Source organism: Ischnura elegans, chromosome 1 (genome assembly GCF_921293095.1).
Source record: "Ischnura elegans chromosome 1, ioIscEleg1.1, whole genome shotgun sequence".
Taxonomy (NCBI): Eukaryota; Metazoa; Arthropoda; class Insecta; order Odonata; family Coenagrionidae; genus Ischnura; species Ischnura elegans.
The window spans coordinates 64,159,592-64,187,569 of NC_060246.1; the positions used below are offsets into that span (position 1 = coordinate 64,159,592).

General features: G+C 38.6%; 1 protein-coding gene across 2 annotated transcripts in view; it reads left to right on the top strand.

Moving 5' to 3' along the window:
• Positions 1–411: 411 nt before the first annotated feature.
• The window catches only part of LOC124162246, a 32,140-nt gene continuing 4,573 nt past the window's right edge, over positions 412–27,978 (top strand). The window contains exons 1-3 of one of the 2 annotated variants that reach the window (XM_046538718.1): positions 412–813; positions 21,009–21,168; positions 25,272–25,680. In XM_046538718.1, the coding sequence (XP_046394674.1) occupies positions 427–813; positions 21,009–21,168; positions 25,272–25,680 (956 nt within the window). In that variant the 5' untranslated portion in view covers positions 412–426. Of the gene's footprint in view, positions 814–14,516; positions 14,595–21,008; positions 21,169–25,271; positions 25,681–27,978 lie in introns of those variants that run through there. The other variant, XM_046538725.1, reaches the window with a different exon arrangement.

The following is a 27,978-nucleotide window of genomic DNA, read 5'->3' on the forward strand; positions in this document are numbered from 1 at the left end:
AAGAAGAAATCTTGTATTACGGAAACTCACAGTATATTGTTGAAATTAGTTTAATTTTTCGTTTTACTTACAATCAACACATATTTACAATAGACTAAATACCCCAAATCATAATTCAATGCAAAGGAGCTAAAATGCATAAGGGATGGATTCACGAGAGGTGTAAATGCAAATGTTGAATAATCTTGAAATGCGTGCTCGTACACGACATATCGCACCATGAGAGCCAAGTGAGCCATTTCCGTATTGAGCATTAAAAACTCGATATGAGATGGCCTAAATAATGTTTTTGCCCTAAATTGAAATTGATGGCTCTTGTGTATTCCTATGGATCCCGAGCTTATTACCGAAATTGCGGAATTGATTTCATACATATCGCCTTGTTTTCGACTGTCCACTCAACGGTGATGGAATTGCATACCTCCCATGCCTCCCCAATCCCCTTCCTCTTCAGACGGCGTGTCCAACTCTTTCTCCTCCCCCCACCATCCTTCCCCACCCCTCTCGCATCCCTCCCTCTCAGCCCCACCACCTCCTCCTCACATTCCGGTGGGGGAGATAGGGGTATTCCCTCCCTCTAGCCAGCGGCGTCGGCTGCTCCTTTTCCGACCACACTCTGCTCCTCACTTTGCCATCGTTTCGACTTGCCATGGTGGCCGCCAGCCGCCTCCGGCGACCACCACCACCTCCGCCCTCACAAACACCGTCACTCCGGCACGCGAAGACGACCACGGCGGCGACGCCGCTCCAGCGTCCGCACCCCCCAGGGTCGGGATGACGCGGGCCGGCCAGGAATCGCCCGCCCTCCCTAAGGTACGTGCCACGCGGTGCGCTCCGTGGGCTGCAGGTTCGACACACACGCCGTGCACCTTTCACTCCCTTCCCCCCCTGGAATAGACCGAATGCTTTTTCCGACACGCCCACCATTCTTCTCCGTGCGTTTGTTTATCCCCCTTGTTTTTCTCTTTCGTCCGTCGTCGCTTCGATTTTTCCTCTCCGCTGGTGCGAGGGAATTGGGGACCGCGTCGTGCCAAATCCAGTGGTGAGCCGGAAGACGCGATCTGCGTGGTAGGAGTGCGGTGGAGTGGGGCTTCCGAGTCGGAGACAAGTGTGCTACCTCGCGCGGTAGGACCGTCGCAGTCGCTAATATTAGCCGCTGCTCCTTCGCTTGGATGATCTGTTAAATGTTGCGATTGGAGTGAGGCCGCGAGATTGTGCGAGGACAGAGAGTCGTGAATAGTGATCGGTTTGGTGTTTAGGGAATTGGCTCACATTGTCGCAAGCTCGGGTTCCATTCTGTTCTGTTTTTGAGAATAAATTACGACCTTTTGTTGAACGATACACGAGTTGAATTTACAGTTCGACATTTCCTTCCTTGATATGTGTCTACAAACACAAAATCGTCTTTCATTTTATAATCAAACCAGGCCTTTTACACCCGTTTCCCGATTTTTCTGGCAATTTCTTATGTCAACTTACCCATCCTAATAAACACTCATGCAACTGCAATTTTGGGTCGCCTCCGAACCAATTTCTACCTTTCTTCAAGCGTATGTGTCTAAAAGTGATATGTAATGTTTTCTGGATCGAAATAAAACCAGGCGTATGAGTCAGCATGGCATGTTGGTGGGATTAACAAGTCTTCGTGTTGTAAAACAGTGACGTCCCATGGGGATTATCTCGCTTCACTAAGTCATCTTCGTACGTAACGGAAGGAGGAGGGATGGGATTGCCGCTCTCAAAGCAATCCTTTTAGCGGACGGCTGGGTGGATGATGACGGATTGGAGTAATCTGGGCGTTGGCAACAGGCTACTCCCGCCTAAGTAGTAGGCGGAGTTGTGGGTTTCACGGATGTGGATAGTGAGCGGCCCTGCTCGAAATAGTAATGTTTTTCCCGGTGCGGTAGTAGGATTATTTCTTTAGAAGATATTATGTCCATCCACGATTCGATCTCCTCTGGCCGATAGTGGCCCAGTTGCTTCAGTGAGGGGTCAGGAGTTGATCGCTTTGTCAATTGAACCCTGTTCGAGTTCAGGTTCTCTTGGTTCCCGAGAATAAAAGTAAATATTCAAATTAACCTTGTGGGATCACAATTTAAGCGCTACGAAAAAGAAACCTATCGTGTCCGCACGCAAAGGATGACAGTGTCACTCTTCAATGCGTGTCTTTATAAATCAATGGCGGCCTTGACAGGAGGTCGTTATGCTACTACATGAAAGTCAAAAAATGATAATAATAATAATAATAATAGAAAAATATACACACCTCGTAATATCCCTGAAAGAATTTGAAAACAAAACCATGTTTACAATATATGTACCTTCAACGATATCGGTTATTGGTGTCACAAAACGCAATTACAAGGAAAACCTCTCGCGTCTTCGCTTCAGCATTAAAATCCATCCCATACTAAAAAAAATTATTGGGTGCATGCAATATTATTAGAAAATATCTAGGACCACCGCTTTAACAAAATCGAACATGAATTTTCTCCTGTCCGGCATATTTGATTATGTCAGAAGACTTATAGCCTAAGATGAATATAGAATAACAATAATAATAATTTTTCATTTGGGAGCTGGAAAAGCTGTGCTCTCGTCAATTGTGTTGCATTTGTATGTTTGATCGAACTGTCGTGATTATATCTAAGTAAACTAGTCCAAGAAAATTTTTCAAAGCAGCTGCGACGCTCGCATAATTCACCTTTTCATTTCTTTCCCCGCAGTGAAGTCTCACATGTCGTCAGTCGATTTTCGGATTTTCCTCTTTCCGTTTGACGACGTGCGGCATATTTAATGCATTAAGCTCGTGCTTCGTGTCCGATGATTATCTGGATGAGGGTGCCAGTGTCTGCCGGCGCTCGAATGTATTTGCTCTTTCACTTCCTGCTTGTTGTCATTTTCATTCGTGGCTGATGAATATTTTACGGGCGCTGGTTTGTCATTCAAGCAAATGTGTGTCAGCGCTATAGTGCCGAGCGATCATCAGACTATTCAGCGCGGAATGCCTGTTTTATCGCAATTTTCTTGTCGTATTGTGAAAAGTTGTTTTTTTATCCATTGTGAACCATCAAACAAATACTTTCCCTTGTGATCTTTATTCGTGCATCATTGTCGATAAATGTATGCATCTCAGAGCATTCCAAGCGATACGACAAAATTGTAACCACAGAGTTATAAATTGCCGCTTTTAGAACTGAATCGTTTTCCATTTTTATCGCATTCAAAATTTATTCATCTCCCTTGGGACCCCACGGACACTAGCACTGGCTTCTCTCCTATGAGAAGTTTAACAAGCCTCACAACTGCACGCTTGCCAAGTGAAACTTAGAAATTTGTGTGACGAGCCATGTTGACTCGAATCTTTCGACATTCAAACCATTTATTACCATCAGTTAGATATGCATGCTTCAAACGGAGTGGCTTGTTACTTCGAGTGAAACGGTTCACTATTGGCTCGTCACACGTAACATTACGTAGCCTTCGATGAGGAAAACAGTCGATGCGGTTAAAGTGATGCACGAACCTACGAAAGATACTCCCTTCGTACTTTTTTCCTGTTTAAGTGAGCGGAGGGGGGATATTTCGCGGCCTTGAACACCCGGGCTCATTGCAGATGAGGAAACTTTTGATTGTTTTGCAATATACTCGCGCGCGGCTAGCAGCCTGCCGCAGCCGAGACGTCACGCGAGTCGAAATGACGACACGTCTCGGCGATGATCCCTTAGCGAGGGGATAATGAATAGCACGGAATCCACCCATCATTGGGTCAATGCAACTCCGAAGATCTGCAGCCTATTGTCTCAGCCGTTTCGAAATCCGCTCCCGATGGCGGAAGCATTTCGTAGTCCTTCCCACCATCCGTCACAAAGCCCTACCGAAACCCATTCCATCGGCTAACTCGACGTTTCCACGTTTATTAGAAAGCGGCGGAGGGGCTGGAAAATGCAGAACCGCTCGCTGGATGGATTAAGCTCGGACGGCTATTGTGTTATCTTGTTCTCACGGCCGGTGTTTGAAATACATGTATATATATATTGTATATACTCCATTAAGATAACACGCGAGTGGGTTTAGAGCTGGCTTTACGCCGGGGGAGGGGAGGAAGGATTAGTGTTCGCCATAGCGGGGCGGGGTGTGCTTCCGGCATCCACCAAGATCTTAGACAGAAGAGAGAGAAAGAGATAGCCATGAAAAATCCTCTTCTTTTCCAGATATTTTTTTCGTTCGAAATCGAAAGTCCCCCACTACACTTCAATTCGCCCCTCTTCAACGGCCGCAATGCGGCGTTTCCTCACTCGGAGTACTACATGGCGTACCCGTGGCAGGGAAAACGGGAGCCTAAGAAATCGGAACGTGAGGCGGACGTGCCGATGGCGTCTTGGCTGGGATGAAAGAAATTGGGAAGAGTGGGAGGTAACAAAAGGAAGATTGGGGTGAAGGGCGAAATGGGGTAAAAATCTCAAGCGCCTCTCATCTCTTTCGAGGGTTCTCTGAGGGCGGGTTTTCTGCTGCCACAATCGCTGTCGTCGGCGAAAAAACGGAGTGCGGAATGGAGTATTGGGCGGATGTTTCTGGGGAACCTTTAGACCGCTCTCGATTTAACCGCAAACAAAATGACGAAATGTGTAGTACTTAAGGTGAAAATCTGACTTAGAGCGGCGTTATGGCCTCTTCGGATTTTTACTCCGCAGTCAAGTGGCCCAATATTTCATGACCTTTTTCTCTAGGCTGAACTTTTGATTATAAAATGCCGACATTGTATCAATATTTTGAAAGACATATTTTTCTTCTCTCCGTCTCAAACTCTATTATAAATTGTAATGCTTGTTGGTCATTATGATTCAACGGAATATCTTAGGGAATTACCCACAATTTTTCTTAATATTATAATTCGGCTTTCAGCTATCAATATTTCGCTTCGTCAGGAAATTCCACAATTCTCAGATCTCTAGTGCAACTCTACAATGTCCTTCGATTGCAGTATCAATGTGTTTTCCACGCTTGTAAATAATTAAGAACTACTATCTTCATCAGAGGGTGAAGTGGTTCTGCAAGAAGTATGCTAAGCTCCACAAATTATACAATCAGCAGTCTTTTATTAAACAGAAGGTTCTTATGAATGAATTATGTCATCAGAAAGATGAAAGAGTGGTGAATAACCTTAAAAAATGATGGTTGATAGTCTGCTTTCAAAGTTTAGGCTAAGCAGATAATAAAATGTTTAGTATTGAAGGTAGCAACTGATTGAAATCATGGATATCATGTAAACATCAATGTAAAACTACGAAAGGTGAACCGTTAAACGGTAATTGACCATGCCTTTCCATTCATTCAGGGTTACTTTTCCCTCATTATGAGATGGTGCGCGTGAGCTCTAAATTTCGTGATAGGTATCGAGGAACGTGGTGCTTCCTCGTTGATCTTCCATATAACCTTCGAGGAGTGAGCGTGATAAGAAAGTTTGTGCCACCCCTTTCCGATTGAGCAACGACTTATTTTATTACCCGATAGCGCTCGGGTGGTTGGCAGTTGAAGTGCTTACCCATGACCTTCTGCTGAATTTGACATCTTCATCCAGTTATCTTTATCGTTTTACACTTCCTCTTCTTAACTGTACAGCATTTCACGTTCATTAATGGTTCACATCTCTTCCGCGTTTTCTTGTTTTGTCCTTTCTTCCATCCTTGTCTTCTTCAATTCACAGTCCCACCAGGGCTGGGTAAAATACAGGTCGAGGAGTATTTGAAATAATTAATAACGCTCCAAATGTATTTGAAATGCAAAATACAAAATAGTATACCTTTCAAATTATAGAATGCATTTGAATGGAAAGAAAGAGACTTTAAAAAAATATAACCTGCATTGGCACGTTACAGATAATTGCAAACATGAAGAAAACGATTCTAACGAAAACGAAGTAATCTCTAAAGCATAATGTTACTGAAGTGCTATCAGAGCTACTTCAAAAGTATTTTACAAATGTATTTTTTATTTTAGATTGGGAAAATTCCAAAAATCGGTATTTGCCATTCAAGATGCATTCAGGTTGTGTATTTGAAATACCAAATACAAAATTACAAATGTATTTCAAAGGCGTATTTTAAAATACTTGTATTTGAAATATTTCCCAGCCCTGCATCCCACTCACCACAACAATTACTTTGGCCCCTGCCAATCCTTCTCCTGAACTATTTCCTGAAATTTTCGTTTCTCTATCTTTTGCTAACTCCGACCTCCTCCCTGGCCTGAGCGAATATCATCCTCCTAAACGCCGCATTCCGTGTGTATATTATTTTAAGGAGGAGCATGTGCCGCGCTTACCTTCATTGTGCAGGAAATACATGGCATCATATTAAAAGGCGTCGAATAAAGGCATAGAATGATCGCCCTTCTCACGTAATGATCGGTCCACGGTTTTCAACAGGAAACCAACGGTTAGAATAATATTTTCAATTTTCTTTTTTGCTAATGATCTATGTTTGCTAAATTTTTCGAGTATGCGATAACTTGTAGTCCTTATTTTCTTGTGGAGACTAGAGTTGGAATTTAAGCCAATTCGCTCGGCAACGCATTGGAGGACCAATGGGATGTTATTTGTAATGATATTTTCGGGATAAATATCGTATAAGTTAAGCCAATCCAATTACTCCGCGCTGAAGTTCTGAATTATATCTAGTTCCACTCTAAAGCCGGCGTGCATTGAAATGAACGGATTGTGAGCTACGGATGGTTTAATCGAACAGTGGTTTAATTCATGAAAATGGGTTGGGAGATTTGTATATCTACGTTTAAAATACAGTAAATGTTTATCGCTTGGCTTATTGAAAGTGCACATACCTAGATATTAAACTGTGTGATATTTGCTGAGGAAGGCGACTTAAATATCCCATGAACTGTGAGCACGGTTGAAATCGCAAAAAATGCAGAGATCCCTCCTCCACCCCGCTTAAACGTACTCACAAATCTGAAATGTGCCTGGATAACGTCGGCCTGTGAGAACAACAGTGCATGCCCAACTGTGCGAATGTTCGGGCGTGTCGGAAGGAGTTCCATCGCCATAAAAGATAGAAGCTCTTGACATAAGGAATATTACGTATATTATGTTAAATCAACGTATTTCACGAGTAAATTCATTGTTGTTATTGCATAATATCTTGAGTTTTTATATATTTCTATACTCAATCGAGTAGGTCACAATGTAACAGAAAAACTGTTGGTGCTGTAATATGATTTTTGAAGATGAAAATATATTTGTATTTCCATGAACGCTACGGCAAAACATAACACATACTGATATTTTGAAAGTATGGAATATTTCCTCCACAGGCAAATTACGAGCTAAAATAACAATAAATTAGCGTTTCGACTTTCAATACCTTTTTAAGTGCCTCAATCAGTGGCGTAACTAAGAATATGCTTTGGGGGGCGGGGGATGGAGGGGTCTGGGGGGTGAGGCCCCCCTCCAAGCAACAGGGGGTCCAGGAAACTTTTTGAAAAATAACATGCCTGGAAATAAATTTTACATCATTTTGGCTCTTAAAATTTCACTTTGAATAAATGCAGTAATTATATGTCAAAACTAGACAATAGTTTAAAATATTTTTTTATTTCTTTGAGGCTTTGGGGGGGGGGGGGGGAGGATCTATCCCCCTCATCCCTCCATACTGGCACTGGTCTCCCGCCACTGGTCTCAATGTGTTACGAGGTCCGTGTGTATGAATTTTCCAACCCAAGGTTAGTAACTTGGCCATGAATATCTCAAAGCACCACCTTGCGGTTTCGAAATTTTTACTGATTGGTCACATTACCTAAAACGTGTGAAAGTGGTACTATAAGTTCCAAGGTCTATTTATTGTATTTTCAGCAATGTGTACGTCAATGTCGCAGCTAAATAACAAATAGGTTAAAGTCGCCCACCTATAGGTGAAACGCTCAAAATGTTACAAAATTTACCTACTCTAATGTTATCTAGCTTCGTTATCAAGGAAAGCAAAATTCCATAAATTGATATTTATGCATTACTCGCTAGGGTGATAAAATATGTCCAATTTGAAAATTATGAGAGAGACGGTTGGGTTAGAAATGCCACTTTTTGCATTGAGTTGACGTGAAATGATCCCTGCTCCGATGTCAAGCTTATATACTTGTCGACCGTGAGAAAATTTAACAGCCCTAACTAAACTTGGTTTGCACGGAAATATTTTCGGTTTATATCATTTTTAAATTCCACTTTAATCGATATGCGCGCTAATTAATGAGCAGTAATGGTTGTGCTTGTAACCAATATCTTTAGCAGTACCGCTGAGTATAAGTTTTGTGGCTAGGCTGAGAAAAAAGTGGGAGCAGTGAAATTCATAGCCACTAAAACGAAGGAGTTAGATTGCAAGCGACCCTAAAACGCGTGAAAGTGGTCCATGAGGATGTAATAGGGATGCAATCAGGGGAAATGACAAATGAAAGAGATTGTAAACCACAGAAAGATAATAAAGGGTCGGGTAAAATTATGGTGACCTCATTTGTAAAGGCCCAGAGTTACACGAAAAAAACATGTTTTAGCCAAACACGTATTTAGTCTTATCTTGCTCGTAAATGTCAGACCTTTATTTGTTCGTCACCTTCGCAAATGCTTATGAAATGATTATGAGCCTCCATTCTGTTAGTTAGACTTTCCCTGTCTCACCAGTCCCGTATCTTACTTGGCCTTATGCAGTGATGATGCGTGTGAGTTTCCGTTACTCGCCTTTTTCACGAAGAAGACACAAGGTAAGGACAATTTCATTTTTTTTATACAAAGAGTAAATACTCCCGGAGTAAACGTATGCTACGAGTGAATTAGCCCTTAGAGTGGTATTATAGTTTAATCTCTATCTATATCAAAGAATGCATATATTCTGTTAGGAATTACCTTATCATGTATAAAAGAGGATGTCTGTTTGTCTGTCCGCAATTTGTTTCCATGCGGCTGCACGGATTTTGACCAAAGTTAGTACAAAGGTAGTAGGTGTATTTCATGCTATCGAACCTCGTAGTGCTACTTTTGGTTGCGTTCGTCGCGTCCTTTACGTCGTTTTCTCGTGACTGTTTGTTACGTCACGTCAGACAACTTCTCCTGTTTGGCGTCCTGCAGGGTAGTCATATCTCTCGACAAAATCAAAGAGAAAACATGAAAATCCTGCTATGTGACCATGAATTCCAAATTCCAAGTTTCTCACTTCTCCGGGTACTATCCTTGCCGAGCAAAGCCGGATGGCTTGCTAGAACGTGATGAAACTCATACTCCTTCATTTTGTACGTTATTTTTCTGTGCAGATTTTTGTAGTGCCGACAAACCACTGCTCTTTCTATCATCTTCTTGCCGGTTCCATATTTTGGCTCTCACTCTTTTATGAACGAAAATTCCTTTATTTTTAAGTGTTCTTCCGTAAGGGTTGCAGTAATATCTATTGACAACAGTTTTGCTAACTATCTTACCCATGTCTCCCGGTCGAAGATGCTAATTTACGATTTTGATAATTTCACTCCCATAGGGATGAAAATGTGATAACCAAAATTATCATTTCATTCCTTACGAAGCTAATCCTTGACCTCTTTGGGGTGTTTCACCCGTCATTATCGGTAATATGATTGAACTCTGCTCCCTTATGAGTCGCAGATTAGGCGAATAAAATTTTCCTCGTAAAATGCTGTGCCCTCTGAGCTTTAAGGAATAATCTTTGGTGAATATCGCAATGTTTCAACGCCTCTCTGAGCAAGGGGAAGACGTTCGATGTAGACGGCTCTCCTGTCTTACTGTAGTGCTGCAGTATTTTGTAGCGTCTATTCGAGGTTATTATAATAACTCTCTCCTCTAATATCTTCATTCCTCGCAGAGATATTTATTAATTTATCTCCATCCCCTCAGCAACATCACAGATAGGCGCTTTACATTGGGGCATATTAAGAGTGGACGATCATGCACATCTATGTCCTGGATCGCAGCCACCCACCCAGACGGGCGTCGAACCAGCGACCTTCGGTTAGGCAGGCAAGGACTTAGCCCTATCGCCTCCGGGGCCGATAATCATGGCAAAATTTAACGTGATTTGTTGAAGCAGATGGATTAATTTGATTCCAACTTGAGATAGCACGGCAATATTTGTTAGAAACCCGGCATGCGGCATAGGCAATCAATCCGATGGGCGCCGCATTGAACCTGGCCACTATATTGATCTTGTGGAGAGCATAAATTCAAACACACGCCCTCCCACTTTTAAGGAAGCATCTAAGGAAAGAATAAATCTCAGCTTACCCTTACATGATGAGAAACCTGCGATAGGTGAATCATATTTTGATGGGTTGACTCGACATGAGAGTGCCTTTCGTAAAATATTGAATGAAAAATATTTTCCCTGTCCCTCTTGATTATTCGCTTGGCTAAGGGCTAATCGTGTCAAGTTCCGCGAAAAACTGGACTTTCCTAATTTAAATGGACGAAGTGTGTATGAATGATGGAAAATAAGTTGAATAAAATAAGATTATCACATTTTTTATTAATTACAAGTTAAATGCGATGGTGGTTGGCGTAACATGGTGAAACTCCTTCATGATGCACAAAGGTTAAGAAAAGACTTCGCTGTTTCACAAAATAAAATATATTTGCGACCGGTTTCGATACAGCCATTTCGATGGAAATTTTAGTGGGCCAAACCTCACCCAACATAACAGTAGTTAACGAGCAATTGTATTCTCACCATTCACCACTTTTCAATGTTTTTTTCTGAGAAACCATTACGGATGCCACTCACAACTCCATAACACCCCTCCCCGTATTTCGTCATCATACACCAACCCTCGGCTACCCCGTGCAGTGACCCATCAGCGACGTACTTCCCAAACCTACCTTCCCTTCCCTTACCCCCTCCCCCATTCCCCCCCCCTTTCTCCACCTCCACTCCACCGCCCCTCTAACGCCTTCAAGGGTATAAATTCTATGTACTGATACTTGTAATTGCCAGAAGATGATACGCTGTATCGAAACCGGTCGCAAATATATTTTATTTTGTGAAACAGCGAAGTCTTTTCTTAACCTTTGTGCATAATTACAAGTTAGCATGGGTCGTCTCCTCCGATCGGTTTGCACACACTCTCTCACCCATCCTATGCTTGGAGTACAATTTTCCGAGGCGGGGTTCAAACACACAATTCTCGGCTCAGAAGGCAAGGACTAATACGATGATAAGTTATGACGTCATCTGCACAACTCACTGACTGCGAGTTGTCCAGACGTCTGTAGGGTACTAATTTCTCTTTCAAATGTGAACGAAATACTGTGATTTTATTCTTATTATCATCTTTACTAATCAAATGACTGAGTTGAATAGTCCTTCATGGCAAGGAATTCATTTCATTTACTTATATTACAAGAACCAGCTTTCTATCATGGTATTTTTGCGTTGAACATTTAGTTAATTGTTCATACATAGATAATATTTTCTATTTTCAATCCGAAGTTATGCTCATCAATTATAAATGAAAATATTTTTCCAAACGCTTTTTCGAGAAAAAATTCGATGAGAATGCGAATCCAGAAATTTTACAAAATTGCTATTGCTTGAGTTTTCACCTTTCTCAGAATAGTCTTATTATAATTTTTTTCACGTTATATAGTGGCGTCGAAGAAGGTTTAATTATGCGTCAGAAAGTGAAGAGAGAGAGCAACATCACCTGAAAATATTTTGGAAGGGTCCACTGTTTGAGGGCTGGAACCTACTTATCTACGGAATTTCCCCAAAATAGGAGGGAGGAGAAAATAGCCCTCTGAGTCGCTGGCACTCGCGAGAGCGGCTTTTTTCCAAAAATTCGGCCACTTCCTGCTCTTTAGTGGCACTTTTTGTGTTAGGGAAATGCATGGCAGTCTCCGCATGCTCGGGTTTGTGGATTCCTGAACATGCTTGTATCCTTTAGGATATACGCGCAAGGGAGAGACTATTTGTATTTCCACTTCTATCAAGCAATCCCGTATATTCACCAAAATAGCTTCCTATTTGATGAAGATTTTAAAAGAATGAAGGCACGAAAAAAGGGACTGTTTTGAACTTGTCTCCGAATCTATTCTGTACCGACAGGAACTATCATCTCTAATTAAAATTTATGTATTTTATTAATTAGCCTCTTATAATCTCATAAACGTTCATGCTGAAAGCTGGGATAATACCTATTTATTTTTATCTCATTTCATTAATATTAAAATTATATAGATGAAAAACCTCTCAGGTAGCCCTGAAATTCAAGCTGATTACCTATTTTTACCCCTCCTTACAGGGGAGATATTATTTTCACGTAATAATTTCATATGCGCCTCAGGCGATCAGGTATTATGACATAAAATATATTATGTTGAATTCTACAATCACAATTTTGGATAAGGAGAAATTTTCGTTGCCATAGTCTTTCTTAATTTTTTATATATCTGAACTCACATCTTAGCTATCAAGAGATACCTTGAAACTATATTAATGGCAAATATTCAAATGGCAAATATGATTTAACTTCAATAACTATTTCTCTTTGTGATATATTTCTCTATTATTTACAATGATCACTTCCTGTGAGTTAAATGAAGCTTACCAGCTGTTTTTATGCTTTTGATATTTTGTTTATGAAAACGATAAATGAATAAAATAGGCAATTGCTATTTTTATATAAATCAACTGTAATTTTTTAATTGCTTGTTTCCCCAATTTTCTGTGGGTTTTCAATGGATAAATTCGATTATATAATTAATAATCGAGAATAATTTGATTATAAGGAAGACCGAACTAAGGCAGGCTAGTTCAATCTTTCAGATGTCTTATCACGTAAATGTTAAGTATTGGGGTTTTTATCGAAATTCAGCTGTTTTATTTCAGCTACATATTAACTCAGTTCATACTTAGGTTATGGTGGTATCTTTCTGAATCTCTTCAAAGTAAAGCATACAGGGCAGGCATGTTCCGCAAATTCTCGATATTCATTTCAACCTTTTGCATTGAATATATTACTGGAGCCATTAGCTTCAGCCTTCTGCAAAATAATGGACGTGTCTGGAATGGATGAAAAGATCCGTGTGATTATAATAAAAATATAGGGTCATATTTTCTAACTTTTCCGTATGTAATTCGACTGTTTGCCGTTCAAGTTAATAATTCAAACATCAAGAAGGTCTTATTTTCCCTAAATTGATTACATATCGGGTTATGTTCGTACATCGATATTAAGTCATGTACTCAGTAACTTTTGTTCTACGTTGAGGTGAATCCGAAATACATGAATTTAAACCAGCGAAGAGAAATTCATCTTATCGGACACTGATTGACAGAATGAGGGCCTCAATTAAAGTGTAATCATCTTTAAAAGGTTCCAATAGTTTTACTGTGGCGGTTGAAAGTATTATTGATATGTAATTGTGATATTTCCCCCGAAGAGGTGTTTCGATTTGGAAAGCCAGTGTATCTGTTTTCTGGTGCTTCTTGCAAGACCTTAAAATGGGAAGCACGATCTTTTAAATGGCTCGAGTTTTCAGTATTTTACTTCGGAAGAGACTTCTTGGTTACCGATGCTATTCATTGATAATTAAGAGCCATATTGAAATTTTCGGATGGAATGGTGTAACTGAGTATCGCGAAGGTAAAATATAATTACTTTAATGGTAAGGATTCAGAGGCGAAACGAGTTTCAGTCGTGGCTTCCCAGTTTCGAAACTGCTCAAGGTAAAGCCATGCTCTATGTGTGTTGAAAGCCTTCTGAGTGTGAAATTACCATTTATTGCCCATCCATAAAATGTCATGCTTGAAGACCCATGGCGCAGAAGTTTTTCTTTCGGGAAACCGTCCATCGTTGAACGTTTTGCCTCGAAAAATATCAATATTAACCGCGTCAACAGTGATTAAGCTGTGCCTGATACTAACTTTTTATGCTTATTATGCGCAAGCGATATTGATGTAATAACTAATTGATGACACAGATGGCTTAAATATATATCTGAACTCTAACACTAAAATTAATATACTAATTAAAATATAGACCGTTCCCATTACGTAACAAGGCTTCCATTTCTGAAATCGTGCTTCTTACTCATTGAATATCTCTGCAAAGAGAGTAAAAATTGTTCTTGTGTTAAGTAGTGTTCAAAATTGAAACTTCTCTCAACCGTAACTACGGTTTATGTGCATAAGGTTTTTGCGAATTTCAATGTAATAGACATTTGATTTCCTACGAGAGCAATATTTAATTTCCTTTTTATTCCCTTGTACCCCTAAGTTTTAATTAAGTTTTATGTGACCAGCGACCGTATATTTGTCTGCTATCGTTAAGGTCATTGTTGTTATTCCCAAGTCACCCGCCTCGTCAACGCTGAGCAGGTAGTGTAAACAATCAGGTTGCTATTATAAGACAAAAGGACAACAAAAAAATGTGGATGTCATAGTTTTTATCAGTATGTAGGATTGTAGGCAAGGTGGGCATCAGTTAAAATTTGTCACCATCGGTTGAGTAACGAGAAAAATTGAATCATGGCGAAGATGAGAAAACGGGAAGGCATGGACAATAGAGTGGACCTAAAGGAAAGAAATAAGGTATTTCTGAGAAATGGTCATTTACTGCAAGTTTATTATATGATATTAAGTAGGTATTACTCTCTTTTATTAGCTTGTAGTTATATGTGTGTCAAGTTTCATCTTTAAATTTTAGACATCAAGAACGATATATTTCGACAGGATTTAACTCTTTGAAAACGAGTCCATTGTTGATAATGCCCCGAATTCAGCCCCAGAAATTTATTTTGAGGTTATTTCATCGACTAGGAAATAACTCGAAAATAATTTTAAAAGTACTCATAATTGTCACTTAGATGAAGTCAAACTCATTGTAAAGCCATTATTGCATATTAACTGCGCTTACCAGGAGGTTCCCCCAAACCCTAAAAATATACGTCAAACTCCGCCATTCTCAGTACCTCATCCGTGATTACCTCATCTGCCTTTGTTACAGCGTCATTATAGCTTCATCAAAGATGTTCATTCCTATTCTATTGATTCTTATATTTTTAATCTTCAAATATTATTTTCTGTAATATTCACCCATTACTTATCACCTACCGCACCACATTCAACACTTCGTTCTTTCCCTGTTGTTTACGTCATTTTTCCTTATTTCATGAAATTCCTTTGCTTTTAATGAGTCATTCATTTCCTCCACATGGTATCACTACCGAAGGACTCGTCTGTCATGTTTGTCCATTAAGAGAGTATTCTTGTGTCACGGACTAGTCGTTCAAAATTGTATGCCTCTTAATTTTTTCGGAAAGACGCCACACTATTGATTCGCTCTTAGCCTATACTACCTATATTTTAATCCTGCATGAAGGAAATATATTTATTTGCCAATTAGTGATGCAGGAAGACTTAAAAATTCCAATTTAGTTGGTATATTGGTATCGAACTCTGAGATGCAGTATCTTTTCGGGGTTGATAGTAAATAAGGAATGCGTCATTGAATGTAGTGGTATCATATCAATTAACCATGGTATTCAATCGCAACTGCCCATCGTTATCTCATATCATATTTATATTTTTATTGCTTTTTTAAACGAAGTGTTTAACACTATTGGGAACCGTATTTTGCTTTTTATGATAATCGCACCTTTTAAATATCTTTACGGGTGCTCGATTTTATTTTGAGGATTTCATTCATATTTAATTAAATGAAAGGTCGTAGCACTTTTCCACAAGAATTTTTAATGCGTACAACGCGTTTCGGTTCACTGAGCCATCATCTGGTACAAGACGCTTGAACACATGTGAAGATCCCTTTTATACCCTTGAGAGAGGAGAGTATTGGAGAAGGAGAGGATTTGACATCTTTGAGGATGGGGGGGGGGTGGGAACGGGTGTACAGAGTATAGACAGTGGGGAAAGATACAACTACGGGATGTGGAGAACCCACGTTGGAGGGAGGGAAAGGGACTCCTCACCCCGCCTTTTTTCCTGCGTCGCTACTTACTCCTCTCACTTTCAAAAGACACGCGGCCTCTTTTTACCCTAAGCCCCCCCCCCTTTTTTCACTCTTCTCAACACCCCCTCCTCCTGTTTTGCTATGGTCTTCCGCACGTGTCGTCATTTTACAGTTTTGACCAGAACCCTCCCTCCAACGTGGGTTCTCCACATCCCGTAGTTGTATCTTTCCCCATTGTCTATACTCTGTACACCCGTTCCCACCCCCCCCCATCCTCAAAGATGTCAAATCCTCTCCTTCTCCAATACTCTCCTCTCTCAAGGGTATAAAAGGGATCTTCACATGTGTTCAAGCGTCTTGTACCAGATGATGGCTCAGTGAGCCGAAACGCGTTGTACGCATTAAAAATTCTTGTGGAAAAGTGCTACGACCTTTCATTTACTTAAATATGTCTAACTTCCACCAATTGAAGCCTGAATCTGTTGAACTTATTTCATTCATAATTCATTATTTTAGCCATTAATTTACTTTCATCCAATTACTAAAAAATTCAGCTCTATTAATAATCAGTATAACTAATACCAATAATTTTTGCGTATATTTCCTGATTATTTCGAATTAGTCACTGTGAACTTAAGCATAATATAATCAGTGTACATAATATTTGATTAAAAAATATTTAATCAGCTCTGGGTTTCGATTTTAAAATCTTTCTCTTTTTAAGCCTACGTGGTGTATAAGTATATTGGAAGAATAATTACTCGCTCCTACTGCCGCGAAAAATATTTTTATTCAAACAGGTTTTCAACGGTGTTTATGTATTTAATATTACTGTTAAGTGTATGCTGGAATCATAATATTACAGCCAATAAGTTTTTTTATCCCACACACTCAAATCAAACGACATTTTGACGATTTAACTATTATTATGCATTTTAATCGATATTTGTATCATGTAAAATTACTATATTAAATATTGTAGCCCAAATATATAAAGAAGAATTATTTAAACAACCGAGTGTCAAGGCCATTCAGCAGAAACTTCCGACGTGGGCTTGTGTCGTAGTAAAGCGTGCCAAGATATCCGTGACGAGTTGTCCTAGACCTAGTTTATTTCGAGGGTAAAATCGATTGAAGTAACCCTTCCTCGTAAGATATTTTAACGTGGTGAATAGTGAATATAACACTGAGATCATTGGACATACATCATGTCTGCGTAAATTCTTATCCCGTCACTTAAGTTTGTAATCAATTCAGAAAGAAGTTAACTATTGTTTTTTCTAAGGGTACTGATACATCTATGTGATAATTTAATTGCCAATAATTAAGCCTTACTTAATTGCATGTTGGTTCTTTCATTCTCATACAGGATGCGGAGGTTCTCTTATGCGTCTTATTTTTCCTGGTCTATAGATGCCGAAGTTTGTGCGATGAACAATGTTAACGTGAATCTTTCATCAATCATGCCATTTATTACCATTAATAAACTATGCATGCTTCTAGCGAAGTGATTTGTTACTTCTTGTAAAACGGTCCACCATGGGTTGAAACTATTTTAGATTGGCCGATGAGGACCTACGCTTTAACTGGATTTTTTTGTATTATGTTACCAGGATTTTTGTTCAGATTTTGATGGCAATTTTTCTTATAAATAAATGATTATCTTATAATTAAATTTTCTTAGAAATAGACAATGTAATTCATGTAATAAATTAATAGTTAAGAATTTCCTTTTCCTTATTGAAACTCTTTTTTTTTTAACTCACAAAAGAAATTTCCAAAGATGTCAAATGATAAACCTCAGTATGAAACATAACGGACTGTCCACTTTCAACATAGAAATCTACTGTTTCTTAAGCAGTTAGCCTTTATCCTTGTGACTGGACAGAATTTGTTTTTATTATGGTTGAAAGTTTTGCTAATATTTTAGTGAATATTCAAATGTCGATCATTGGCTTACTCTTAATAATTGGATATTTTAACTGTTTATTTTTTAACAATCATAAGTATTATTTAAATCATTTTTTTGTCTTCGAGATGTATTTGGTTTCACCGCTGCATCTGACCTCGATAATGATGACAGGTAAAAATAATTAAAGCATAAATTTTCTGTAGAAAAGCCTATTTTCTTCTTTCACCACAGGAGAGGTCCATTTTGAGATTAACAAATACATTTATATCACGAATAAAAGTTTACACAACAATTCTGGCTCATAATTTTAGGAAAAATTATTAATGATGAATTCAGTAGTGTTTTCATGCCATGATAAGGTGTAAATAAAGCTCTATTGATCCCTACTTTCTTGAAACATATTTTCATAGAAGAAAGTCAATGAAGGCTTTTATCAGTTTTTAAGATAAATTGCAACTCTACCTTATAAGGTAGTATTTTTAATAAGCGAAATTGGTAATTTCCCCACCATACTCTATGATTTTTTCAGGAAAGTTGCTTTTCTTTAAAATTCCATTTCGTGGTAAAATGTATCCATAAACTAGGGATTGGAAAATTGATTTTTATCGAAAATCGATTTTCTCACTCCATTTACGATTTAATCGATTGAAAAAAGGTCACTATCTATTCTAGCCGATTATTTTCTGTTTCTAGCTTGCACTTATCCTACTTATCCCTCTCTGATTCAACCCGAATAGAATTACAGAGGAGAGCATATGCTAATTGTTTATGGTGGTCGCTTCATTGTACCCGACGCCATTTTCATTCTACAGTTATCATTTATGTTAATTGCTAAAATTAATGCTAAACTAATATGTACAATGACAAAATTATACCAGTGGCTGGACTTATATACAAGAGTATTCATAGGTTGGATATAGTTTGCTCTTATCTTTTAACGATAAGGACTTGAAACTTTCGATAATAGTAAGATTAAAAGCCATAAATTACTGAATATGCTTCGGAGGGAGAGTGAAGGGGAATTTCTGGATTTGAGTGAGAGTTACAATGCAAAATACCTGTATTCCTGCAAATTGCATGCTTCTTCTTACGCGGGATAAATGTAATGTCAGAGTCGTTTGCTGTGAAGCCATTGAAAAGATCGCGGACTTGAGGTATGAAATTAGTTCAATAATCTTGCACATCTGGTTTTACGCGAAATATTAACGATATTTTGTGTTCTTGGGTAAAATTTTTGTCTGACGATTTATTGTAAGATATTATTTAAAATACGAAGTGTCTAGGCAAGTTTTCTGCGTGGAAGATGTGCAAGTAAATTATTCCCCACTGAACTTAAGGCTTTTTTGGAGTTGTCACATTTAGCTCGAAAGCAAAAACAAAGCAAAAGCTAATACTTATGATATGCGATAAGGTGAAATATAAAGTTACTGGAAATATTATTTTTGGTTTCAAAAAAAGAAATTTACTTGATGTCATATTAATCGCAAGGTAAAAAAATGGCGTAAATTTTTGAAATCATTTGTTATCCTCTTACCTTTTCCGTCGCATATCCTGCCGCTGACCGCTCATTTTTCCACCTATTCAACACTGGAGCAGTCAATACTATTTATTTTCTCCAAACTATCTCTGGTCAAACTCTATAATTTTTGTCGTTTATAGTACTTGTATGTTGTTACTAAACAATTGGCCAGATATTATATGTTATGAAGGGATGTACTGGCAGGGGCGCCGACTTATAAAAAATATTGGGGGGGCCCATATCGGTGGTCTTGCCCTAGGAAGAGGTTAAATTGAAAGTATGTCGCAGCACCGAAACACTACCATGATTCACACCACTTGATTCAGTTAACCTGATTAACCTTATAATTATTTGTTTCAACACTCATGGTTGAATTTATTTTAAAAGGTAACTATCGTCAAGCATGGGAAATAAAAATTACCAATATATTTTTGTGACTTCACAAAGCATAATATAACTTAATTATTTTCTTGAATTATTGAGGGGGCTCCGCCCCCCCCCCCCCCAAACGAATCTTTGAGGGGGCCTGGGCACCCTCAGGCCCCATGGAGTCGGCGCCACTGTGTACTGGGGAATATGAGATACTCTATTTAATTTCGTGAGTGCGAATGATATGGTAGGAATCTCTCGAGAGCCGCGGACAATGAGCCCTCCTGTTGATGGATTGTAGTATTCACAGTCCATATAGGCTGTTAGGAAATATAAATTATAATATGCCTGTAAAAAGTTGTCAAGCGTAAAATATGCGTTCAGCACTGTGTATTCAATTGCGTATCACGTAGCCAAAATGAGGAGAAGATGACTCAGACGTAAAAAAATCGCCTACCTTCAAAACAGAAAATTGACAAATACTCATTACCTATGTAATTTGTTGTGTTGTCATGCCTCAAAAATCTGTTTTTAAGTTTATAAAATATTTAGTTTGCCCTAAGTACCAAATACATGACCGTTGCGTTATTCATTAATGTTTGTTTAGCTGCATACCACCCGTCGGTCTTCTCCCCGCCCGGCGTGCTATCGCGAAAAATGAAAAGCTTGCGCCTCTGCGAATTACTATCTTTAAAATTATATACTATGTAAATTGAACTGTATTCAGTTCTTATCCCTATGGCTACAACTAACCAAAACCCTCGTATTACTTTTACTATTTAAAATATCCATTTTGATTAATTTCAAATTTTTATAAAATCGTTTACAAAGCCTAATCGAAAGTCGAATAATTGATAAAATCTGGGTTTAAATGTCCATTTCATACTATAAAACTCCTCATGAATATCAGGATAAATGGGGAAAAATTTACTTGCGATTGATTTGGAGGTCTTTTTTGTCAATCGCGAGCTACACCTTCACCTGACACCTCCTATTCCTTTTTATATTTTTAAGTATGAATCCATGTGCCAAGCCATTGTTAAAATAGCAAGTAACATAGTACTTTGATTCAACTGTATCGTTGCTGAAAAAGATTATTTCCGAAATAGAGATTATATCTTTCGATTTTATCAAGAATTGTAGCATGAAAAGAAATTATTATAGCCGATACCACATATTTGCTCAGAAAAATGCATTGTTTTAAGATATTTGGAATTCCTCTTTCTTCGTTGACAGGCTGTCTACGGGGTCAACCTGCCTTCAGGAAGTCGTGGAAAGTTTCTCCTTTGCACTGCATTTCTACTCTTCTCCACTGCTGTTATCCTCTTGGTCGAAAAAGCCGCCGACCACGCGGGATACAGAAGTATTGTTACCGGAACACACATGTTATTTTTTGGTAAGGAGCCCGTAGTGTTCCCAGACAGGGGCGCAGCGAAGAATTAAGGTTAGGGGGTGTTTTAGGCGCAACTAATACTTTGGAGTGTGGGGTATTGCATACACGCCAGGGTAAGTGGGAGTTGCGGGGGCCCTCCTCCAGAAAATATTAAGATTAATGGTTCAAAATGACTAGTTTTACCGCTTTCTGAGAGATATTTGATTAATCCTAACACTATTCTGTAAGTAATACCATCCATTAAGTAGAATGGATTAAACTTGGAATTTCTCTGAGCTCTGGGGGGTGGGTTTATCCCCCAAAACCCCCCCTCGCTGCGCCACTGTTCCCAGAGGATATAAAAACGGAACATCTCGAAAGAAGTAGTGGAAAATGTATGTTTTAGGAACCTGACGTAGGATTTGTAAGAAATTAGGTTTTCCCAGCTAATACTGGTGGTGAGAAGTTCTCAGGGTTTTAGCCGGGTGAATATTTTCACGTGCACCAATTTGTACAGGTTTTGTCCGCAGTTTTCATCGTCAATCTACCCGTCAGAAATGACGGTGCTCACGAATAACATCACGTGGATTATAACCCAGGAAGACTTCCAGATTTATTTTGAACTAGTCTATCTTATTTTGGTCTGAGCCCTCAATCAAGTAAATCATCTGTAATCACTGTGAATACAGGGGGAAAGAGTAAATCATGATTCGAGGTTTAAAATTTGGTCTACATCATTCTATTAACAATTATTAAATTGCATTTTGCTTGCAAGGGTACATAAAAGGAAATAGGGATAACTTCAGGCATATACTTTCAGCCAATACTTACTTACTCAGGGAAAATTTATTAAAAGGCAGTTGTAGTCAGCAATTTCAATTTGTGCATATTATACTACTTGCTTTATGCTATTTTTCTTCGCGCTAATAATTAGTCGTCAGTCTTATCTTGTATCACATATATATATAAAGAAGAATTTTAGATCACATAATCTTGACTGCAGAAACTCCTGCTAATTGTATGTTGTAAAAGGGTATAACATCTTAATATTTTATGCGAAACTCTGCTAATATACCTTCTGAGTCGGTCATTTTAGGTAAGGTCAAATGGCCTCATTCCATTTTTGCGACTTCTAATGATATCATAGGACACGTATCTCTATCATGTGGCTGGAGCGATATCGTTACATTCTTAGAATATGTGTCCTAATCGGTTTGAGTCCATCAGTTATTTGATGATCCTGAGGCGATTTTTTGATTAAACATCGTCGATCATATTCGTTAAGTTTGTGAAATAGTTCTTTTTCCAAAACTCTCGAGTCCTTTCCAAGTGTAACGTTAGCCGTCGGGAAAGATGAGTATGCCGCTACATCATTAGCTACGCCGCTAGAGTATGCCCGAGTACTCGCTTAATGCCACTGAGCGCTTATTTGTTGGCGGTGAATACATTTTCCACATACTTGAGTTAAATCTTGATGAACTTGGACTTTATGTAAACTTATGGAAGTAAGACCCTTCTTGCTGTCAGAGAGTACTTTTTAAAAAGATGTTTGATTTTAATTTCGATGAATTACACACCCTGCCTCGAGGGATTGTATGCGCCACAAACATTTTAGGAATAAAACTGTGACACTTCCTTGCAGCTGCGACGGGAAATATCCAAAATAATACCGTTTGCCATTTTTATTGTCCTAGTTTTTTGTGTGTAGATGAATCGTTAGCATGGCTAGAGTGAATTATTCCTCTATAACAAGATCCCGCGTAATAAAATTAGGAAACTTTTCCTTCATTATTTATAATTCTAAGTGCGTCCGAAATTTTCTACATTTTCCGTTTTAATTTGTTAATATGTTAAAGTTAAAATTTGTCGTTTGTATCAGTAATAGACGTTCCACCTTTAATCAATTATATCAGGTCTTACTTACCGCATAAAAGAAACACAAAAACTTTCCATGAAACAGATCTTTTGATGAATGTCACTATTGAGCATATAGCCTATAATTTCCCACGTGAATAATTTTTTCCATAAAAATGTTCATATTGTTTAACGATTAATTCCGTTCCAAAATGATTTTTTCTTAAATATATAGTTATCTTTGTTATATATTTATACATCTTGCGATATGAAAATATCTCTCAAAAATGTATCGACCTTGCCGAAATATCATATTCATTTGTCTAATACTTTTTTCATTTTGTGAATATTAAATTTTATTTACGGTTGATTTCTTCAGCCAATTTTTTATGTATTTATTCGTACTAAGGATATCATATAAAGTGATTTTAGGTCTTAATACATCGAGCCTTTGAGCTCTTTGTCTTCAGAGTTACTTTACTCACGAGTGCTATTACAGGAATTCCCCGAGCTCATTCGTAGATTATCTCAGTATCTTCTTCGAGTTGACACAACAACCTTGGCCTGACGTATTCACTTTTAGCGCACGGTTTTCATTTCAAGCGCGAGACTTCATTAAATTAGCTGTTGCATTCTCCCACCGTAATGCTGTCTTTGTGAACGGGTGTTTCATCACTGGAAATCCGAGTTTCGTCACTCTGAACGAAGTATCATTTCGTCAGTATATGTTCGGGAAAATTCCTTATTTCTTCTTGAAAATTTGACCTAAATAACACTGAGATTTATCCTCTGTTGTGAAAAAGTTTTAAGGGGTCGAAGATACAAATAATTGGGTGTTTACTTTCTTAATTCAGTAGTTAATATGGTGATCTTACTGGGCGGCTTTTCAGCCCAGAAAATTACATCAATAAAATTGTTGTACATGCAAATATATATGTACCTATGTTTACTATTTAACAACCTAAGAGTATGCTGACGCACTTTTTAATGCCTGTTAGATATCAAGTTATATTGTAAACAGCACTTGATCAGAGATGCTGAACTCAACAAAGCAAGGTGAAACAATAATTTGAAAACGCCGAAGCGGAACCCTGACTTCGATCTCTCGAGTGATAATGAATGCGATTGAATTATTATTCCTGAGTTGAGAGGTAAATATTTTATCAAAATAAAATTAACACTGAACACTTGCACTGTAAGATTCAATTATTAAAGCATGTTCATTGAAATCTTGAAAAATTATTTAACCTGCTAAGGAAATTACAGAAATTCTAGCCATTTCGATACGATTAAACTAAATCGGTAAGACTTCCTTCAGGTGAAATGATTATTAAGGAAATACTTCGCTTAAGAATGGAAGTATAATCTTCTCCAATTTGTTCCAATTTAATAATCTAAATGTATACTAAGGGTACCCAACATTTTATCGTTTTTTTACTGCTCTTATGAAATTGAGAAACGAATTTATCTAGCATATAATGAATGTATAAAGTTAATTACTAATACTAAATTTAAGCCAGAATGTTTGGATTAGAATCTCCTTCGATAGTATTTCTTTTACTGATGCAGGCTCTGTACGTGGTTGAACTTGGTCAAATACCCTGAAAGTTTGGGAGCATCGCAACAAATTTGGTTAATAATTAACTTTTGAGAGGCTATTTTTGCGGTAAACGACGGAAAACTGTCTCCCATTAGCTACTGAATTCTTTCCTTCATACTATAATGCATGCCCCTATATCAAGAGCACATGAAAAATTTCCTCCATGTTGGGTTTCTCTCCATAAACTTCAGGTTTACGCCGCCCAAGTGCGCCGACTGGTTCGAACTGGTGTTTGGAAAATTTATTTTCTTTTATTTCTTTATAAATTATAAATTGACCGTCAGTCGCAATTCTGTCAAGGGATGATGCAAAAGATTTCCTTTCGAAAATTGCTCATCATCAATCTATTGAATTTTTATAGAAAAATTGTGTTATAAATGCTGTAAACTTGGACCTATTTGATTGAATGGGAACTGTATTAATTGAATACATCTTTTGATTGTTTTTGACCTTTCATCACTATTGTTAACGATGAATAAAACGCCCAATACATTTTCATCTTACTGCTGAAAGGACTCCTTCGTTAATTAAAGCAAATGCCCCTACTCGCCATAAATTCACTATCAAGAGCATTTCTGATACACACATAGTGATGATAGCATGGCTGTAAGAGTTGAAATAATTATTCTACACCCTTCCTGCCTTCTTGATTCATTCCTTTTACTCTCTTCAGGAAGAAGGGTACCGGGAGATGAGGGTTCGACCGAGGATAACTTCCTGCCCTGCCAGATCCCGCAGTTGGACCCTTGGGACCTCTCTGTACGCCCATTCGTGAGGAAGCCCAAGCCGTTCTCCTGCAAGGGTCCTCCGCCGCTCACGTACCTGCGGCCTCCGCCGCCTGTCACCACCGGCAGCCCATCCGCCGCGGGCAATATTACCTCGACCCCATCGCCGCCGTCATCCACGCCTGGAGGGCTCCTCTCGCGGCCCCCGCTCCCGCCGAGGCAAATCATCAAAATCAACGCGAGCCTCGAGTCCAAGTACGGCCACAGCAAGGATGGTGTCCTTAAGTGTTGCGCTGGCGCCGTAACCAGAGGTCGGGTTCAATCAGCTGAAGATAAGAGAGCCGATGGTAGTTACAGGTGGGTCATGTTAAGTGTTACAGAGGTAACTCATGATAAATGGTTCCAACAGACGAAAGCGCGTCTTATTAATGTTAATCATTGCAAAATTGGGACATATACGGTGGCATGTATCGGTCCTTAATGATATAGGTATCAGCTAATGATAGTCAGGGGGTATAATAACGATAGATTCGCTAGGCAAACGAGAGTATGAGTCATAGGCGGATCTAGGAAGGGGGCACGTGCCCCCACCCCAGGCCCGTAAAAAATGCAATATTTTTAATACAGTCCCGTTATCATTGCGTTCGTTTTGTATTATGAGGGATACTCTTGTCCCCCCCCCCCCCCAGAACAAAATCCTGGATACGGTCTTGCTTGTGCCCCCCAGAAAGAAATCTTGGATCTGCCCCTGGTATTGGTAGTAGAAGAGGAGAGAAAACAACAATCATTGCGATTATCCTGGCAATGATAATTTTATATTGGTCGAAGTGCAACCATGCAGCAGGTACAACAAAAAATAGCCGATAAGGGTAAAGTTATCACATAAATTCTTTGCAAATAAGAATTTTTGTCAGCATTTGTAAGAGTAAAAAATCCTTTTACATTTGCTCTAATGTTGAGTATAAGGTCTATTTGACTTGTATATTGAATGCGTCACTATTTTCAGTTGAGAATAATTCCTCTTTGAGTATATACTCATGTTAGTCTTTGAACTAGATTATTATTTTTCCAGAGCCATGGGGTTATAAAGTGAGACTTAAATTTTTAATCTATATTAATTAATTAAATTCATATCTATAGGTTAAGAACGTAAGGGTAAAAGTTGCTGCTGTTAGAATGAGGCTAATTTCCGATCGTGATATCAGTTCCCCTTAGATATCCTTAAACAATAGCAGGGCAACGTTTTTGCTAGCCCATTATTCCAATGTCATGCATTTCAGCTAATTCCACAAAATTTGACCTTATACATTTTGATATTCTGTGTTGTTAGTGAACAGTCCTTAGCCAATCCTCTTTATGATAACCAGGCTGGTAATTTCGTTTTAATTCAGCATGCTGCCCATTTGAATAAATTTTATCTCTACCAATGTAAGTCAGTTATCGATCTCTCTTACGGTCAGCATTACTAATTTTTTTTTAAATCGACAACTTCAATTATCGGCTTATTGTGAGAAGAGGTGGAATCGGAATTTTTCCCAATACAGGGCTCGCCTTGGGTATCGATCAAAAATAATTTATTAGGTTAATTTTCTCTCTCGTATAACTATGAATAAATACTATACCAGTAAAATATCCTTATTTAATATTAAATAAGCTTTGGTGTCATTATTTTGCGATTTAAATTTGTGTTTTTCCTTCTGTTATTGCTATTGATTCATTGACTTAATATAGTAAAAAAAACCTCCTCACTTTTAATGTCGACTTCATCAACTGATTTAAAGATGCAATACTGTTTTCTTTCCGCCCAACAGTCGAAGTGCATCTTGTATCGATGGGGAGAAAGGCTATCATTCCCGGTAGTCCGCCCGTCGTTTTTGTCCGGAAATCCATTAACCAAATTAGGGCGCGTCTCAAGGCAATCATACTCTCAGATCGGATGATTGTTCGGTGGAAGACCTTTTTGTGGATGTTTATTCCTCAGACGCACGCATACCCCGTCGGCAAATGGCATCTGTTGTTTTCCTTACACCGTTAAGAATTTTACTTGGAGTATACAAACAAAATGCTCGAAATAAATCTATCAGCATTCAGATTCCTTCCGTTTCAAAGCTGGAAACAGAGTCAGTGGCTTGAAAGCAGCTTCTTCGAGCTGCATTAAGCATACTGTATCTTTAGTCCCATTATCAAACCAGCACCACTTCTTCAGACTAATCTTTTACACCATACTCATTCTCGTACTCCTCCACCGGAAACTGCGCGTGAGGCACTCTTCGCTGAAGATTTTGATTGCGTTGTTATCTTCTGCTCTGAAACACGCATTTGCGTGGTCGCGATTCCGCTCTTCCGGAGCCTTTTGAAGCGGGTCAACTGGAATATACTCAAAGCGCCCTGCCTTGTCTATATACGTGTAAATAAAAGAGAATCTAAATGGAGGTAATAAGAACTTGAAGCTACTATTGAAGCTAAATTGAAAATGAAGTTTACTATTAGTATTATTATTTAAAATACTGTTACAAGTCGACCATTCAGCCGGGTGGTAACATGGATTGATTTTACCCAAGTTAATGCATTACGTTGCAATGAAAAAAAACACATGCAAATGTTTACATGTGTTTTTTATTGCAACTACTGTGCACTACTACTTCATGTAAACAT